At 38.7% G+C, this 19,660-nt stretch overlaps 1 protein-coding gene across 6 annotated transcripts in view; it reads right to left on the minus strand.

The window, feature by feature from the left end:
* Nucleotides 1-4,245: 4,245 nt before the first annotated feature.
* The window catches only part of LOC145991405 (uncharacterized), a 48,094-nt gene continuing 32,679 nt past the window's right edge, over nucleotides 4,246-19,660 (minus strand). For 5 of the 6 annotated variants that reach the window (XM_083127399.1, XM_083127395.1, XM_083127396.1 and 2 more), the window contains exons 6-8: nucleotides 15,716-15,870; nucleotides 13,087-13,225; nucleotides 4,246-4,841 (exon numbers count right to left, since the gene is read on the minus strand). In XM_083127399.1, coding sequence (XP_082983525.1) covers nucleotides 4,752-4,841; nucleotides 13,087-13,225; nucleotides 15,716-15,870 — 384 coding nt within the window. In that variant the 3' untranslated portion in view covers nucleotides 4,246-4,751. The remainder of the gene's footprint in view (nucleotides 4,842-13,086; nucleotides 13,226-15,715; nucleotides 15,871-19,660) is intronic. The other variant, XM_083127400.1, reaches the window with a different exon arrangement.

Genomic DNA, 19,660 nt, shown 5'->3' on the forward strand with positions numbered 1-19,660 from the left:
GGATCTGAACCTCCACCATGGATCAAACCTTAAGCCCCTTGATTACAAGGAAACAGCATTACCACTACAGACTAAATAAAAGAACTAACCCCCCATCAGTACCAAATTGATACATACATGAAATGACACAAAATTAAATATTTTTGTCACACCTGTAACAAAGAAAAATATAATGTATCTGAAGTGCATACATAAAATAGGTACTACAACCAACTTAGTGGTTATACATTTTTAATATCCAACATAAACAGCATATTATTTTTATACATGTGGGTTATGTTTCACAAACTTCTCCTTTGCATCTGACCCTGTGGAGTTTGAACTAGGGATGGCCAAATCCAGATATCTGATAATCTTCTATCCAAATATCAGATATTTTGATACCCAAAATACTGAAATGTGTGCATTATCCATACAGTTTTATATTTTACCTGTTTTATTGGCTGTCTGCACATTCTTCTATTCACCATATTCGTATTTTTACTATAAGGATTCTCTGCATATTTTTTAAATGTTTATTTGGGGGAGGGGGCTAAAACAGATCTCTGCATTACTAAGTTCAGTATAAATGAAAAAAGTTTTCCACTAACAATAAAAAGATGCAGTTTAGAATATAACATTGGTGTACCAATCCCTTTATTTGATTTGATGTTTATTTTGGACACCATTCTTACCAGAATACATTACTGAAACTTGAAAAAGTAAATGGCAATCGGAATACACAGGTTATGAATATCGGGAATAACCATATTAGTCTATCTGGATCATCCATTGCATCCAAAATGGATATCAGTTATCCAGATTTTGTGACCATCTCTCGTTTGAAGCAAACACTTGCTACATAGTTTGCTAAATAGATTGTGTGACACATGGGAGAAGTTAGTGCAACGTGGTGTGTGGGTGTACACACAGGGTGACTGGTAATTAGATGTATTCCCTGAAAGGGGTTAAAGTAGAGACAATTTGCAATAAATTTGACCATATGATACCCCGTCCGAAAATTAGTAGTTTTCGAGATAATCGAATTTCAATTGTTTTTTTTTTTAAAAAAATGACAATTTTCCACATAAAAAGATGAATGGAGAAAAAACTGCTCATTGTATGGAACTTATTTCAGCATTTTCTGATAGCTAACAAATAAGTGGTTTGTTGAAAAAAAAAAGTTTCTCCCTAATAACAATCACATGTAAGTAACGGGTGGGTCTAAACTTACAAGTGATGATAAAAAAAATGCACTCTTAGTTTACTTGGCAACGTATTAATAACAAAAATGGTATGACACTAAGCGTACAAATTACTTCCTTGTGACATCTGCTATCCAACAAGGTACAAATGTTGCTAACATTCGCATTTGTGTACAAGAAGTAATACTTCATTCATCTTCATGTGAATGGAATCAATGAACAATACAATTAAAAAACATTACACGTCTTGCTCAAAGTGGGCACCTCCATTACGAATGCAGGCACACAGGTTTTTACGGACATTTGGTCTCGTAACTCGTGATGTGATGGTGTCCTTGATGAGTTGACCAGCTGTTAAGATCCTCTCCCTGAGCTCTTCTTGCGAGTTTACCTGTGTCTTGTCATGTGGCTCCAAATGTAAAAGTCGCAAGGCGTCAAATCGATCGGGGGATCGAGCTGGGCAGTCATCATGCTGATAAATCATCTCACGTCTTGTAGCTAGAGGCACATCCTCCAACAACATTGCCATCCAGTTCCTCAAAAAATGTTCATAAGTGATGCCATTTAAGATTTTGGGCAGGAAAAATGATTGTTGATGACGCCCATCCATACTTCTGCCTGGGCATGCGACAATGGCTGGATGAAAATTACCCAAAGAAATGGATTGTCCAAGGTGGCCCGATTCCATGGCCGGCTCAATCCTCCAATTTGAAGCCTTGCGACTTTTACATTTGGAGCCACATGACAAGACACAGGTAAACTCGCAAGAAGAGCACAGGGAGAGGATCTTAGCAGCTGGTCAACACATCAAGAACACAATCACATCACGAGTTAGAGAGACCAAATGTCCTTAAAAACCTGTGTGCCTGCATTCGTAACGGAGGTGCCCACTTTGAGCAAGACGTGTAATGTTCATTGATTCCATTCACATGAAGATGAACAAAGTATTATTTCTTGTACACAAATGTGTATGTTAGCAACATTTGTACCTTGTTGGATAGCAGATGTCACAAGGAAGTAATTTAAGTAATTTGTACGCTTCGTGTCATACCATTTTTGTTGTTAATACGTTGCCAAGTAAACTAAGGGTGCATTTTTTTATCATCACATGTAAGTTTAGACCCACCCGTTACTTACATGTGATTGTTTTGTTATTTGGGAAGAACCTTTTTTTTTTTTTTTTTTTTTTTTTTTTTTTTTTTTTTTTTAGCAAACCACTTATTTCTTAGCTATCAGAAAATGCTGAAATAAGTTCCATACAATGAGCAGTTTTTTCTCCATTCATCTTTTTATGTGGAAAATTGTAATTTTTTAAAAAATTGAAATTCGATTCTCTCAAACTACTAATTTTCGGACGGGGTATCATATGGTCAAATTTATTGCAAATTGTCTCTACTTTAACCCCTTTCAGGGAATACATCTAATTACCAGTTACCCTGTTTAAAATGTAATTTCAAGTGATGATACGAGGAAGAGTCCAAAAATAAGTTTCCCCTGGCGACTGTGGCCAGAAGATGGGAAGGAAAAACAAAAAACCTAAATGAAAAAAGGAATAGCATACTTACTTTATTTTTCCACATAGGAACCCCGGACATTCAGACATTTGTCATACTGCTTGATAAGCTTCAAAAAACCCTCTTGGAAAAAATTAGTGTTCTGTATACGGAAGAAGTGTTGCACGAAATGTGTCACCTCAGCATTGCTTCCAAAGCACCTTCCTCAGAGAGCCTTCTTCAAAGCCAGAAACAGATGGAAGTCACTCGGTGCGAGATCGGGATTGTATGGCAGTGCTCCCAACCAAGGGTTGCAAGATGGTGTTGCGTAGCCCTCTCCGAGTGCGGTTTCGCATTGTCATCCAACAACAGCACGCCAGATGTGAGAAGGCCAGGCTGCCTATGCCAAATAGCCTGCTTCAATTTGGACAGGGTGTGACAATAACGTGAAGCGTTGATGGTTCCTTATTCCAACAACAAAACACCATGCACGTCCCAAAAAACTGTGAGAAGCACCTTACCTGCCGAGGGAGTTGTCTTGAACTTCTTCCGGACAGGATATGACTGATGTTTCCACTCCATTGATGGGGCCTTCGATTCGGGTGTGGTATGGTGGATCCACGTTTCATCCCGTCACAATCCGAAAGAGAAACTAATTTCCTTCCCGGTGATATCGCATGAGATGCTCCATATCTGCCGGGCCATGACAGAGAATCACCTCCCCTCGTGTGCACGCACTACGCTCATGCCATCTGTTGGATCGTGGTTGTACTTCACTCACTGGTGTATGGGTGTCTGAGGTGTTCCAACTCAGCCTGGTTTCCCCCTGGCAAAACAACTGGGGGGCGGGGGGACTTATTTTTGGACTTCCCTCGTAGTTTCAGAACTTTCATGCACACTTAAAAATAGCAAACTGAACTCAACACAGAATATCTCCTTCGAGCTACCCCCTCACATTTCTCTATGCCATGCAATTGCTTATAAGGTGAATTCAAAAAAACATCCAGACACTAACCTTTGAATTAGGTCATAATTCATGCCTTAATGCTGATGTTCATGTAATCTCTGTACTCTACAAAAATAATGCTTCTGCTGAAACAATCTCTGTACTCTACAAAAATAATGCTTCTGCTGAAACACAGTTTTTCTTCCTTACTTGGAAGGATTTTTCTGGTTAATGCTAAATACTTGCTGCTGCTACCTTTAATGTCACTTGAAACTTCAACTATGACCTGATTTTTTACTACGGTTTTGTTTTATTTACTGGAATCATCCTTACTTGGAAAAAGAAATATGTTTGGCAGTATGGCATTAAGTGTCATTATGCATTTCTAAAAACTCTCGGACACCACAACATGTCCTGGTTCAAGCCTCAAGTATTAGAAAGGAGGAGGAAGAGGAAAAAGTCATCAGCAGCAAATAATTGGCTACTAACCAGAAAATCTTTCCTAATAACGAAGAAGACCAAATTCATTTCAGTGCTTCACAAGAAATAATGTGGTAACATGCAGACAACCCAAAGCATACCCTTCTGTTGAATAACATTTGGCTATGTGGAAAAAGGCAAATCACTTTTAGAAGATAACATATATATTTGCATGTAGCAAAAAATGAATATTATACTTTTACATGCTATTCTAGTTATGTAAATAGCTATAGTCGTTAACAATGTTAAGCATCCATCACATCGTGAACTTATAATTTAAAATTCTATTTTCAAAATTATGTACTGTATCCTAGTCTATATTACAGCAGATACTATATGAAACATGATTACCAAATAACATTACAAAATTAAAAATATTGCATACAAAATCTATAATTCATGGAAACTTCTCTGCCAGCATTGCTGGATACATATTCCCTTTTTAAAAAAATCCAAGAACATTTCTCTGCATCATTTTTCTTCATAGTAACTATTGGTAAACATTAACTTTGCATGAACATTGGTATGTGAAAATTCGACTGTATATTCTACAGATACTTGGAATCATGTCTTTGAAGATGAAAAATACATAAGCATGCAAATAAAAATCTCTGTCCTCTTCCAGCCATCAGGAATGTTTACAAATATCTAGCTACCTCTGTACGTTGTGTAACTGTAGGGGCTCAGAAGCAATGGCACATGATAATGATCATTTGGATTTTTGATGTCAAATATAACCTGCAAAAGAAAACGATGAAGCTTCAACAATTTGTATTACATAAAACTAAGCACAGCCCAATGCAGCAAGGAGACTGATGGCTACTGCATTATGTACAGTGTGTTTTAAAAGTCCTGCAGGATAAGATACTGTGTAACGTAGACCTCGCCACTCCCAGTTCCAAGGATCTTTGTTTACGAGATTTCATTGGACTCCGTTTCATGCTCTCCTGCACTGCATCCACCACATCGTCACTCGTTCTTGGCCTCCCACTATGTGGCAAATCTGCTATGCTTCCCATAGCCTTAAACATTTCGCACCATCTCTGGATACTTGTCTCTGCTGGAGGTGTTTTTCCAAATGTTGTTTGGAACCTTCTCCACACCAAAGCACAAAATTTTAACTCGGCAAGCCATAAAACACACTGAACTTTTTCCTGCATTGGTGCCTTCTTGGAATCATGATTCCGTGATCACCTGCACACATGTCATTCAGCAGTGTGGGCAAAACAAAATTTTACTCTGTGTAAAAAAACATATTTCATTGTAATAAACCTATTACTTTGAAGTCTAGCTTTTTAGAATCCTGCAGGACTTATAAAACACACTATACTTCTTTCTGCCTGTGCATTCTATTCATTCAGCTCTGTGTAATTGGCCAGTTGTAAGTAAGCTATTGCAATACATAACGCAAAAACTTTCGTCATGCCTGATCTAATCAGTGACCAACCTAACACTTACATTGCAATTTTGTATGGAATATTAATTGCCAATGAGAACTGAACATATGACCTGTTGATGCAGAGCCTTGATTTGACTTTTTTTTTTTTGTTGCTTCTCCGAGACTAGGCTAATCACCATGGCGAGTTGAGTTGGTGTTTTAAGTCCACTTTATGTACAGTAAGGCTAATCTGGACTGGACCTACAGTTTAAAGTGGGATCCGAACCATTATGTGCCTCCACTGGGTATTGAACCTGGGACCCCTTGATTAGAAGGCGACAATGCTGCCATTGGGGAGGCCCTAATCACCATGGTGAAAATGATGAGATGAAATTCATGAAATGCCCACCCCATGACACTAACCTTTGGTAGTGAGACAGCATGGAAGAAAGAACTGTGAATGCCTTGTTTGGCAGATGATATTACTCTTTAAAAGGAGTGTCTTAAAGTAGAAGCATTTGTACTGATGTGCCATACAGCACAAAAAAATCCTACAAAAACTTATCAATGTGTGAGGATATATATGAATCTTTACATATAATTTTCCCTTACACGTCACCGCACAAATTGCTTCCAAATTTGATTCACTTTTTCATCTAAAAAAACTGGAATGAACGGACTAGAAGGTGAAAGACTTAATAATTGTTTCTCATACGTGGTTACTTAAAAAGGATGTTGACCTGCTGTTTGACCCTTGAAAAAATACATTAGTGCTATAATGTAAAACCTTTACAACCACAGAAATGAGCCTTTTTCAAAAATAAATAGAAGCTGCAGAGTCATACAGGCACAGCAGAGTTTATCGCCAGTAACATCCTGTATGCAGTACTTTGCAAAATGAAGTAAGAAAGCCAATATACTGATCAACTGATACTTTTCCAAAGATTGGATATCCTCACAAGATATACAAAATGCCATTTGCAGATGTTGAGTGTCTATGAGATTATGCAAAAGATGCAATTTTCAATATATTGAAAACGTCTCACTAGCAAATGTTCTGGGTTTGAGTCCAAACTAAAACATGCCTATTTCATGGTGGTTGCTCTTTCATCTGATCATTATTTTCCCTCGCCCTGGGGCTGACCCTAAACCGAAAGAAAAGCAACTAAAAAAAGAAAGAAAACCATATTTTCAAGTAATGGCATCAGCTCAATGTTGCTAGAAAGGCAAGCAACAATAATTACTGCACCACATATACTCTGACCCAGATACCTCTGGAGCAAGCAAATGAAAACAAGTTTCTGTGCAAGTAGTGATGCAAGAAAGCTCCACCAATGAACACAAGTGAGAGGGAATGTGATTGTGTGGCGAGCGGGAAAGTGACTGCAGTTACCAGCATTGGCAGCAGCATGTACTCTGCCTACTCGATTTCCCCCCTGCTCCAGAGATAATGGGACAGAGTATATATACCAGGTGGTCGTAATTGAAGTTCCCCTACTTGGAGTCCTCTGGAGCCTGTTCAAAACATCAGATTGCAATGAAACTTTGTATAGGGGCTACATTGACCATGTGGAAGCTAATGTTGACTTTAAAAAAATGTTCAAATATCGCCACAGTAAACAACATCCTGGGAAACGCTTTGTGCAACCATTGATCATGTCTTACACTTCCAAAGGGACATTCATGTTGATGGCGAGCATATTGAACATTGCTGTACTGACAAACTCAAAATAAGAAGCATATCTGGCTTCTGCTTGTTACTTCAGCATTGAACTATTTTCTTCATCAGCATTCACCATTCACTTCCCCATGGCCTCTATACCAAGTTTCACTGCAATCCAATGTCTCAAATGGGCTCCAGAGAGATCCAAGTATGGGAATTTTAATTGTGACCATGCCGTATGTGTTGTACTACATTTACACCAACAGTTAATGTCAGTTTACAAATATTGCACCACATTTATACTGATATACTTTGTGAAAAGTAAAGGTACACAATAAATAGTCAGAACAACTCAAAATAATTCTTTTAAACATAAAATTATTTATAAATTGAAATTCTGGGAGCAAAACGTTTCCCATGGAGACTTGTTACTGCACAGTGAATTTCTGAGAATAGACACAATGAACATTTCCATTATGAGATGTAAAAAAGTTTTAAATCTATTCATTTTACTGATAATGACACCAAAATGAGATGTGCAAAATATCTCGGCGATATTTGTTTTGGTTCTCGAGAAACATGCATTCAAACACTGCTGAAAGTCACCTCCTACGTCATTGATTGGAAAATGTCCTCTGATTGGCCTGACGACATCATTTAGAAATGCATGCAGGCAGGGCTTCTGCTCGTCCCGTAAACTTAGCATGCATCGCGAAAGAGACAGCAATAAAACAAAGCAATATTGGTAATAGTCAATGGCGAACACGAGAACAGCCTTGTTCATTGCCAATACATAGGTTCCCACTGGGAAGAACTTATCATTACAAGAATGCCTATTCTGAAATTACAATTATTTTCGTCATTTTCTTCACAAATTTTAAAATAACAATACGTTTAGAACACTCGGGTGTACACGCCAATATCTTCAATATAAGAGGCGATATGGTAAAAAAATGTACGCGGAGTTTTTAAATTTCCTGCAGTAAAAGGCAGTTTTCTTCAGTTTATATATATATATATATTGCAAATTTACATATTTATCCTACTTTTACTTTGCTTTTCCATCACTTTGTTTAACCGCAACGATGAGAACGCATGGTTAATTTAGTATGCATCTTCTCTAACGTCACATTTCTTCCCACTTTTGGCTAATCGCGACAATGAAGATGAATGACTACAAGCAGTATTCGAAGTCGGGGTGCAGGAGGAACACCCCACCCCACTAACACCACCGCCAACCAGCACAATCTAAGTATCACCCAACCTGCCCACAAGATGAGACATTTGTCTCTCCTGTCTTGTTCCGAAAACATTCACTTGTCCTGTCTCCTTTTATGAGATGAGACATGAGCAACACAAACGTTAATCATAGAAGCATCCCCCTAGCTGTCCCCAAAGTCTCGAACAAACACCCCCACCACCACCAAATAATTTCCACTTCAATGTAAGGACATTCACAAAGGAACAGTCATGTCCAGGTCGAGACTAGAACATGCAACTTCCTCAGATAAATCATGAATTTTGTGTATAATAATTACAACGCCAGTTCATTCGTACTAATTCTGAATTGGCAGTTTGGTTTGCATATATAAGCAGGATTATAATATCCAGTTTTCGAGGGCTCGTAGCGTTGAAACGAGGAGTCAAACAAACAAACAAAAACAAAAAAAAATCATTGAGAAAAGTTTTTTGTCTTTATAATCTCTATGCACTGTGAAAGTTTGTACAGTAAGCCTTTGCATACGTTGTTAATTCTATATTTTTCGAGACTTGAGACGAGAACAAGAATTACCCTCCGAAACCGAGATGAGACCATCAACGAGGCATTTACAAATAAACTCGTTGTGAACCAACTAATTAATGTGTTCTTGGTAAAGAGATGAGGCAGCTTTCTTTCGCACAAAATTCAGAATATATCGTACCATTTCAGTATGTGATCAGGGGTGCCAACTTGTCAAAATTATTGGGGGGCTCTGATCACTGAAATAAATTAAGTTTTTTAAGTTTTAGCCTCAGTGTTCGGAATCTCATAAAAGCCCACGAATTCATCAAAAATATCAAAATTTTTATTCACAGTTCTAATGCAGAATATTAATTGTCCACGGTTGGATATGTCCCAAGTTTCGTCAACTATAATAGCAAGCTACCACGGAGCACAAAACAGATCTCCTAATATATAAATGATCTCGTTCTGAATGTCATTAGAGCCATTTGTAGCCCAAACATCCCATCCACTACCCTAGTTCATGCATATCGTCTTTTGAAACTCTTTTTAGTAAAAATTTTAACAATACTCATAATTACATACTTAGTATATAGTAATAAGTCATGTGTTTTGCTGTCTCCGGTCATAGGCCCCCCAAAGTTGATGGTTTAGCGGTATCAGCCCCGCAAATTGATGGTCTAGAACATTTCAAATGTGTATTTAAAGTTAAGTTCATGTGGCACAATTCAGAGTAAACGTTACAAGAGAAGCAAAATAATACATTAGATCCTCTTAAGCAAAATTATTTGGGGGGCTCTGCCCCACATCGTTAACCTTGGGGGAGGGGGCTCAAGACCCCCCCAAGCCCCATGGAGTCGGCGCCTATGTGTGATATATAATGTTATACACATTATTTCTTTGTAATAATTGCACATAAACTAAGTTTTGAAATGTACTGTGCAACTGATGTAATCTTCTGTGTATTTTCTCTTACCTGAACAAAAATATTTTATCATCACTTGCGCAAAAGAAATGAAACACAAACTGAAATTGCTTTATGGAAAATAAGTGAAAATATGCTTTAGAAATAAAGTGAAGAACGTGAAAATTCTTATTTTGCACTACATAGGTTATGGTAAATTTCGATTAATGTAAGTTTAAAATATATTTTTGAAAATTTGGTCTGTAACCAATTTTACAAGCAATATTTTTCGCATGACCTGAGAACACGCACGCAGCAGAACCCTTTCATTTATATTGCACGTGAGCAGCAGAGATATTTAATAGAAGATTGATTATTACAAAGCATAAAACATAACTTTCCCTTTCACTATTGCAACTTCCATTATTTAAATCTATGCAGATTTGTAAAACTGCTGCACACCTTGGTTCTCCGTGGCTACCCCCAGTAAACATGCTCGAAGATCAGATGACGAACGATCTCTAAGTAGCAGTGCGTGTTTTTGAGTGCAACGCTAACCTCGAAACTTTGGAAGTCTCGTGTTTTCCTTAAACTGAATGCAGGGAAACACGAGAACTTGCAGGGGTAATTTTTCCAGGGTGTAGATTTTAAAATTGCTGTAAAAAAATTGAATGGAAATGTCCATTAATTAGATCACAAGAGTTTGCACTGTATTGTAGCCCAGGAACAAATGATGAACAATGTGTGTTGCTGTTTCACTACATGAGGGTGATGGTTGTGTGTGTGCAATACTTCACAGGGTTATCTGTTGCAATTTCTATGCCCTGGCAGAGGATGCAGCCCTCAGAGCTGTCACTAAACAAGGCTAAGGAAAGGAGAGGAGAGATCCTTCTGGACTTAAAAATCAAACTTTACTTCGTCGAAGCAAAGTCCATTGCTCTGAGCTGGTTACATACCACACTATAAACCATTGAACCATTCACGTTCAAGGAACCTTGGCAATTTTACATTAGTATTGGTAAGTCCTCCTCCGTAGTCGAGCAGGTTAAGGCGTTCACTCGTCTTGAGATTGTTCGCTGCGGGACGGCGTAGGTTCGAATCCGGCTCTGGTCGGAATTTATTCGGCCTACGTATACGGCTGGTGGCAACCCACCATCGTGAGGAAATTGGGAAGCTCCGAGTGAGTGAGCGTAACCCAATCGAGAAGTCCTGCAACGGCTGGGGGCTCGTCGGGCTGATCCCCCGACACTCCAATACTGGTCTAAGATCTCCACGCTACAACAGGTGACGGAGGAACAGTGTGGGAGGGAGACCAGCAGTCAGTAGGTAAGCCAAGGCCCTCACGGGCTGTAGAGCTATGTGTTATTATTATTGGTGAAAAGTTGCCCTGGTCCATCCCTAGTTATGTGTGCGTGTGTGTGAAATTCCTTCCAGTATACCACCCTATCCATTGCTACGGATTTGAACAGAAAAAAACTCATGAACTGTCCAATCTCTGCCATCAATCTTTGTAGTTGCCTGCTGTCTCCCCCTTTTGCTTCCCCCCCAAATCTGTTAGCTATTGCCTGATCCAGGGTTCCCACAAAAACTCTAAATGCATTTCCCCTGAATTTTCCAGTGGAAAAAAGATAACATATACTGCAGCAAAATACTGAATAGAGAATCACGTTCCTAGATGTGGATGTGCACATTTAGGAAGGTCATTTGAAAACATCCATCCAAATGCAGTAGCTACACTTCTCTAGTTTTCACCCATTTCATGTCAAGAAAGTAATTCCATTCTCCCTTTTCCATGCCATTTATCTTTGCTCTTAAACTAGCAATCTTTAAAGTCAAAACACTTATTTTCAGTTTCCACTGTGTGAAAGTGCATCCTGGGGCCAGGAAAATTTAAAAGATTTCCAGTGTTCAGTGAGCGTTTTCTATTTTCTGCACAGTTTTGATATTAGCCATTCTGGCTCTCCTCTGAAACACGTATTACAGTATCTCAGATGTTTCATAAACCAATTTCTGAGATTAGACATGAAGAGGAAGCATGTGGGAGCATTGGGGAATTATAGTGAAAATTTTCCCCCTAATGAGAACCAAATATCAGCCAAAATTCAACATTCTCCCTAATCTGTTGGGAGTTAAGTTCATTTTTGGCTTTTATTTACTCGTTTATTAGTTCACCTAGTTCTCAAAGTCCAGCATCAACCATTGTTTGGCATGAGGTTTGGGGGATGGGAAACTTTGTAAATACTTTCATGAAAAAGCTACTCCAGAAAGTACAGTGGAGCCCCAATTTTACCTTTCTGGATTTTACATTTTCTAGCATTATACATTCAATCTTGATGGTCACAACATAGTAAAATGTTAATAAATTTTCCTCCATTTAAAATTCTTTCAGCTTGGTCCCCTGGAAAATGTAAAATCAAGGATCCACTGTATCTGTTGTTATCTTATTTTAGTAGATCAACATCTAGAACAGTGGTTCTCAACCTTCAGTCAGTGGCCCGGTAATTTAATTTTTTAAAGTCGATTCAGAGATTCCAACAATTTTACTCTTAAATAGCTTTCTATTTTTTTTTAAACTGTATATGTTAATTAATATGTACCCTTGAAATTTAATATTAATAAATAGATTACGGCATAATCACAGCGTATTAGTTCGATTATGTCTAGGCTTGTTGAGAAATATAAAATTTCGTTTAAATTAGTTGGCAATGACTGTATCTAACAGAATCTTTTAATTTCTTCTGGCCAATATCATTAAATGTATTTGGGATGTGCTAATTTTCATTGGTATGTCCCATTTTGGACACCAAAAAATTCCAATTAGGATATTTTCACTTCAATATATTTCTTACTGAAACTAGCTGCAAAACTAAATTGACCGTGGTGCCCATCTGCCAACCACCAAATTTGGAGGCGGGAAGTAACGCGCTCCCCGGTTAGATTGTTTGATAGCTCACATTCACAAGGGCATTTCCTCTTTATCATTGGGGGGGGGGGGGGCAACTTGGGCTGCAAGCCACTTAACTCTTCCGGCTGTTCCAGCTGTAACTTGACAAAGACCCAATTGTTAAAATGCAAATTTGGAGGCTGCACGAGATACAGTCCTCTTTCTCGGAAGCTTCGATTTCTCACTAGCACTGGTTAAAAAGGATTTCCTCTATCGCTGGTGAATCCCGAACAAAAGGTCACTTTTCTAACTGGTTGCCAGCTTGGGTTGCAAGTCTAATACTTCAGGAAAATCTCTCGCAGCTCGATATAATTGATGCCATGGCCCAGCGGTTGAGAAACACTCATCTACGTATAGTTAAAATTGCTCACCTCCACAAATGGGTAGAAACACTCTTGCCTCCTCAGCTCGAAGTAGCGATCAACATCGAAATGCATCTTGTACCGGCCGATGTTCACACTGCCATTGTTGTCAATGAAGTCTGTGAACCGTCCTTGTGAATTTGTCATCCTGAAACAAAGATGTTCATGTTTATCTTCAATGAGTATCACTCAAGTAAGTTATTTTTAAAAGCAACTTTCCATGGAAACTAACAGGACAGAATAATCATAACTCGGCATATGTTTCAGAGTTTTTATGGAGACAAATGATAGCAGAGAAAACATCTAATCAGAGAGTTTACTTTTGTTTGCATTTGGGCTATTTCACATCATCTTTCAACCTCTCTAGGTTCATTGCAAATATAAGGATCAACAATGAATTGATGAAATACAAGAGACCAGCATGCCTTACCCCGTATTCAAACCTATGACCTTCTGGCTTCATGGCCAGCTATGGTTTGTTTCGTAGAAGAAACCACTTGTCATAGAAGTACATCTTGGTATTTTTTTGTACTTTTCTGGCATTTTAGACTAATCATGATGAGAATGAGTGATTATCAGATGAAAGGACACCCATTCACAGACTAGAAAATGAACCTGGCAACTTCGATGGCAGGATGAAAAGTTAACGACTAATATGCTCAGCCACTGAGCCACTTGGTATAAAATATCCTTTTAGAACTCATTAACAAATGCTAAACAGCTGCAATAAATGTTTATCGATGTTTTCATTCCTCATCCAAAGCCCTGTTCTACGACATGGTATTCAATTTTTTTGGTACTGGTGTTACTATCTGGTCAAAAAATCACCTTTGGCCTGTTGGCTGCCAGCATTCCCATAGTAGTCTCCTTTCGCATGTACACATCAGTCCCAGCGATTGTGTCATTTTTTAAAATCATGTTCTGTGAGGAGTCCAGCACTGAAATCGATTCTTTTTGGGTCATCTCAATCATGTCACACTGGTGGATTTCAACTTGTTCTTCAATCGGACAAACAGAAAGAAGTCATAGGCGGCCAAGTGAGACAAGTAATGTGGATGTAGGGCAACAGTCATTTCATTATTAGTCAAAAATAGTCTCGTTAACAAGGAAGTGTGAGACAGTGCATTGTTGTGATACAAAAGCCACTTCTTTTGTCACCAAAGCATGGGGTGAGGTCTCTGCAAATTTTTAAATAGTTGGCGCAATATGTCACAGTAGTAGGTACAACTGACTGACTGGCCTCGTGCACAATACCCTTGATGTCACAGAAAGTAATGAGAATGCTCTTCATATGATTTTCTTTTCTTTCTTTTGTGTGTGAGAATTCAGATTTTTCTATTGGAAGGTCACAACTGTAAACCTAGTTATCATCAGTGTTAACTCTGAACACGAAGGCTTCATTGCCAGAGGCAACCTGATGAAACTCCTTGCAGATGTCAACATGTTGCTGTTTCTGATCAGCTGTCAGGATCCTCAGCACAAATTTGGCACGGACACAATGCATGCCAAATACAGCAGTCAGAATCTGCTGAGGCATTCCATAAACAGTTCCCACCTTATCAACAAGGTAATGAATGGTTGAACGTCCATCTTCATGAACAAGCTGTTCAACAATGTTGGGCATTATTCAGCTGAGAGGACTACCTGTATATTTGTTGTCTTCACCAGATGTCCAACTGGCCCTGAACTGAGCATGCCATTCGAACACCCATGTACAGCTCACGCTTTCTTCCCCAAATACCTATGTAATCACTGCCAGGATTTGTGTCACACTTTTTCCAAGATTTGCACAAAATGTTCCTTTCTTGGATACACTGTGAAATCGCCACAAATCCACATACACAACTCCAAAAATCCACATACACAACTCCAAATACATGAACATGAACCGTCACTGAGTTCACCTAACTGTGAGAAATTTTGTATGCCGACAATCAAGATATGGATTGATTTGGCGTTTTAAGTCCAATTTATGCACAGTAAGGCTAATCGAGACTGGACCTACAGTTTAAAGTGGGATCCGAACTACTATGTGCTTCCACCGGGTATCGAACCCGGGACCATTGATTACAAGGCAATGACGCTACCACTGCGCCATCGGGGAGGTGACAATCAAGATATGCTAGTACTACCATCTACTGTTGCATGTGCTACCATAACTGCTGTCCAGATAGCAGCACCAGTCCAAAAAATTCTGAATATGTTGTACATGTCCAAGTGCCTCAGGGCTCAGTGAGCTTCCTATCATGAGTAGCAAGCATGCTGATCTGCGAAGAAATCTGAAATGTGTTGTTGTTGAATCTTCTGCACAGATTACTATAAATTTATTACATTTGCAGATATGCCTTATGGTGCCTGAATTCCTACTACTGAATGATAAATTCGAATTACTGGTTACAACTTCCTGGTTGTCAATGACGAAGCAAAACATCAGCTCTTTTATAAAGTTACAGTTGAACCCTGATTTTACATTTTTCTGCATTACACAGTCAATCCGCATGACCCCAGTAGAACACAATATTTTACATTTTTCCACATCTTGAAGTCTTGGTCCCCTGAAATATGTAAAATCGAGGTTTGACTGTATTTACTTTATGCATATTATGTTGAAAAGTTCATTGAAAAATAGTGTTCTTACCCCTCACTCAAAAGGACCCATTTGCTGTCAATGAGCTTGTACAACGATAAACTGAGGCCTGCAGCGGGCATCCCTCGGCACGTGTCCAAGACGTGGGTGGAGAGGGGGCTCTTTGGGGGAGGCGGCTTCTGAACTTCCACAATCTTCACTTGCTGCTGGAAAACATTTACCAGTTGAACACTTAAACATTTATTAGCAACTCAAATACATACTGTCATTTAATGAATGGTTGGTCCAATTTCAGTTTTCTTTTTTTTATACACGAATGAAGTATGACATATACGAAATACAATGCAATACAGGTATTGGATGTTTGTCAAAAGCTTCTTTTAGTTTATAGTTGATACGGATCCCAGGGTGGATGATCTAAGGTCGAAATTTTTCCAGCCTCCTTTCACATAAAGCTGCTCTGGGGCTCGCCCAGCCTCAAATCAATAGGTACCTGTGGAAGGGGGAAGGGGGTAAAGGCAGCCAGAGCATAGTACTGATCACCACCTCCAAAATGGCTGAGATCGTCGTATATGTTAAGCCCTACACCTATCCCCTAAATGTGCCTTCATGGCACGGTGCTATATGCATGGGGAACTTTACTTTCAGCTGGGTTTTAAAGGTGAGCTTTTCAAATGCATGGAAATGTTTTCAACCTTGGCAGATAGTCAGTCACTTCACCTCTTGAGATTTGAGGTTGCTGCACAAAAAAAATAATCAAAAGGGGGGAGGAACTTTCATAGAGAGATGAAATCTGTTTGTTTTTCTGAGAATGATGGCATTCTCAGCAGTAGTGAAATTTAAACAATAATGAAAGTTAACAAAAGAAGAAAAAATTCGAAATTAAAAAAAAAATTGGAAGGTTTCTGCAGTCAACACAATAAACCAACATGGATAAAAAAATCATGTACGTAGCAATATTATGTCAACTGTGCAAAATCACACTGAAAAATTCAATACCTTTGGCGTAAAGATGCACCTATGAAAACAGTATCATTTTCTGGGGAAATGAAGTTCTTGCAAAAATCCTATAGACACTAATCACTGCAGATTTGCAAAATCACGTGGCCCCTTGGTCCAATATTTTGACAGAAGAAAAATGACCCCCCTGGCACCAATTTTATTAAATATTTATTTTCATGAAATTTTGGGAATCTGGCCTATCGTAAGAGGCACAATAGAAAGAAAACTTTCATTCTCATACTATGAACATGTGCCCACAACGCACTAAAGGTTCAGCGGTCTGAGAATCACTGTTGCTGAAAATTGGTTGTTGCATTGGTCCTATGGACAAGGCGAATCACTTGGGATTTGCAGGATCAACCTTCGATGACCCGTGTTCCCTGTCCCAATGTGTGTCCCTTTTAAGGGGCTGAGGAAACAGGCCCAAACTCCATTTTCTTTCTTTTCAAATAATTGCTATTTGGCAGATGTTAAAAAATTGGGACAGAGGCCACATGTCAGTGTAGGTGGGTTCCTCATGGTTTTTCCCTGCATATTTCAAGCAATTAACATCCACAGAACCAGTGAGACAACCACTTTTCAGGAACATCTTTTTTATGAAACTGCCTATAAAGAATACTAGCATTATGTGATTTGTTTTGATATTTGAGTATGTCATATCTTCATATGTATGTATACTAATTTCAATTAAAAAGAAAAAACAACAGAATTGTAGTTCTGGAGAAATGACGTTGCATGTTAACTGGAACAACTGCTATCTCAGCTGTCCTCCAGGTGCTGGAATAGCAGTTGTTCCAGTTAGCCACTAGATATTAAAAATTGTACATTTAGAAATATTCAGCAGAGAACTGAAGTTTGTTTTGTTTTGAATGGGATGGCTAAGGCTCTACTAGGAAGTACAGTGTTGATTTTATATCTGGGTATGGGTGGCAAAAAAAAATGTAATTTGCTAAATACATTTCTTTTCAGAAACTTCCGCAGCCACACATTAAAGTGAATAAAAAAAAATCCAAAATGTAGCAATGCTATGTATCATGGTTAAGTAGAGTTGAAAATTATCCTTTATCATAAAAAACATAAAATGCATTATGCGAGAACAAAAAAGTAATCTAGTTACTTGAATTCACATACAACAAACATTGAGAAACTAAACCTTCTCACAAATTGTATTTTTTAAAACTGGCTTCTGCTCATATTTAGGACACAGCAGGAGAAAAAAAGAAACAGTAGCATATTACCTACAGGGACTCTCTGTGGGATTGTGGTAATATAGTCTCCTTGTAATCAAGGGGTTCTGGATTTGATACCGAGTGAAGGTACATAGTTGTTTGGATTCCAACATGAACTGTATGTTCAGTGTGCATAAATTTTGGAATTGGATTTAAATTAACACAGTATCTACAATAAAACAATGTTTTCCTACCATACTGCTTGACTAGGGTACATATCAGCAATATGATACATTCTTTTTAGTATTGCATGAAGCTTATTATTATTATTATAATGAACTATTGAAAGATTGTCAACACAACATCACACAGTTACAGAACTCTAACAGTACTACAGTTTCAAATTTTTTATCCACTTTGATCTATCGTAGGCATCGTATCGTAGCTTTCTTTATGTATAATTTAAATATTCTTCTTCAAAATGTGTTTTTTTGGGAAGGGGTTACCAAAATTCCCTTTGGGGAAAAAAATACAAAGCCAACTCAAACTGTATACGATAAATAATTTTCCGGCTACGAACTTTTCTGTGCTGCACTGCACATCTTTCTATTTGACACCTCATTTCGACACTACAAACCCCCAAACAATAGAATTTTAGATAAAACATTAGGTCCAGTTGTACTAACTTATTTTACTCAAGCTTTCGCCACATATGTGGCTTCTTTAGGAGTTAGGAAAGGAATCAATGTGGCTGCCTAGTTGACAAGGATTAAAGATGGCCACACTTTGTTTATTGTGATATGGCTGTCATTTGTTTATCTGAATTCCACACAGAAACACTGCATTTCTTGTTTCCCTGTATGTTCATTTAAGTTATCTGATGTTTTTAAGGTGGCACTAAGTTCAATTAGTGAAATGCGGTAGCTCAGTTGTTAGGGCATCTGACTACCATGCGAGAGACCCAGGTTCAATCCCCGGTTGGGGAGAACTGGGATTTTTTCCCACCTTCTTAAGTAGCTCCAGTGCCCACCCAACATCTTATAAAGAGGGTACCTGGAAGAAAATCTGGGGGGTAAAGGCAGCCAGGGGCATGGTGCTGATCACATCACCCCCACCTTCGGCTATGATCAAGAAAATTTGGGGCCCTAACTCCACACCCCCTAACAGCCTTCATGGCATGGTGCAAAGTACAGGGGAGCACTTTTTTAATAAGTTCAATTGGTCCTTTTGCACTTTTGATAAATTGATTTCTTTCAATCTATGTAAAAACAAAAAGGGCTGATAATTTTTTACGCGGGATTGGCAACACTGATGAAGTTGAGCATGCGCAGGAGCATGCCCTAGCATCCTGTGCTTGTAACAGATAGAATCGTCAGAGTGGAGTTGTGTACGTGCGAGTAAGTAAGGTGAAATGGCTGCCGTAATACAAAATCCCACCAAATGTGAAGCGAGATCTGTCATACGATTTCTGAATGCCAAGGAACAGAATGCAGATGACATCCATCGAGAATTGTGTGCCATTTATGGATCGACAGTGATGAGTGAAGGGAAGGTCAGGCAATGGTGAAGAGTTTTGGGAAGGGCGTTCAAATGTCCATGACGATGAGCGTAGCGGAAGACCTAGTGTTCAGACAGACGATCTGGTGGAATGCGTTAACGAGAAAGTGTGTTCCAATCGCCAGTTCACAATATCTGAACTCGCCAAAGAGTTTCTAGCTGTGAAAACAGTGCATCGAATTGTGACTGACAACCTGGGGTATCACAAACTATGTGCGAGGTGGGTACCAAAAATGCTGTCAGACGCTCACAAAGAGCGCACGTGATT

The sequence above is a fragment of the Lepisma saccharinum genome, chromosome 8 (genome assembly GCF_977018435.1).
Source record: "Lepisma saccharinum chromosome 8, izLepSacc3.1, whole genome shotgun sequence".
NCBI classification, from domain to species: Eukaryota; Metazoa; Arthropoda; class Insecta; order Zygentoma; family Lepismatidae; genus Lepisma; species Lepisma saccharinum.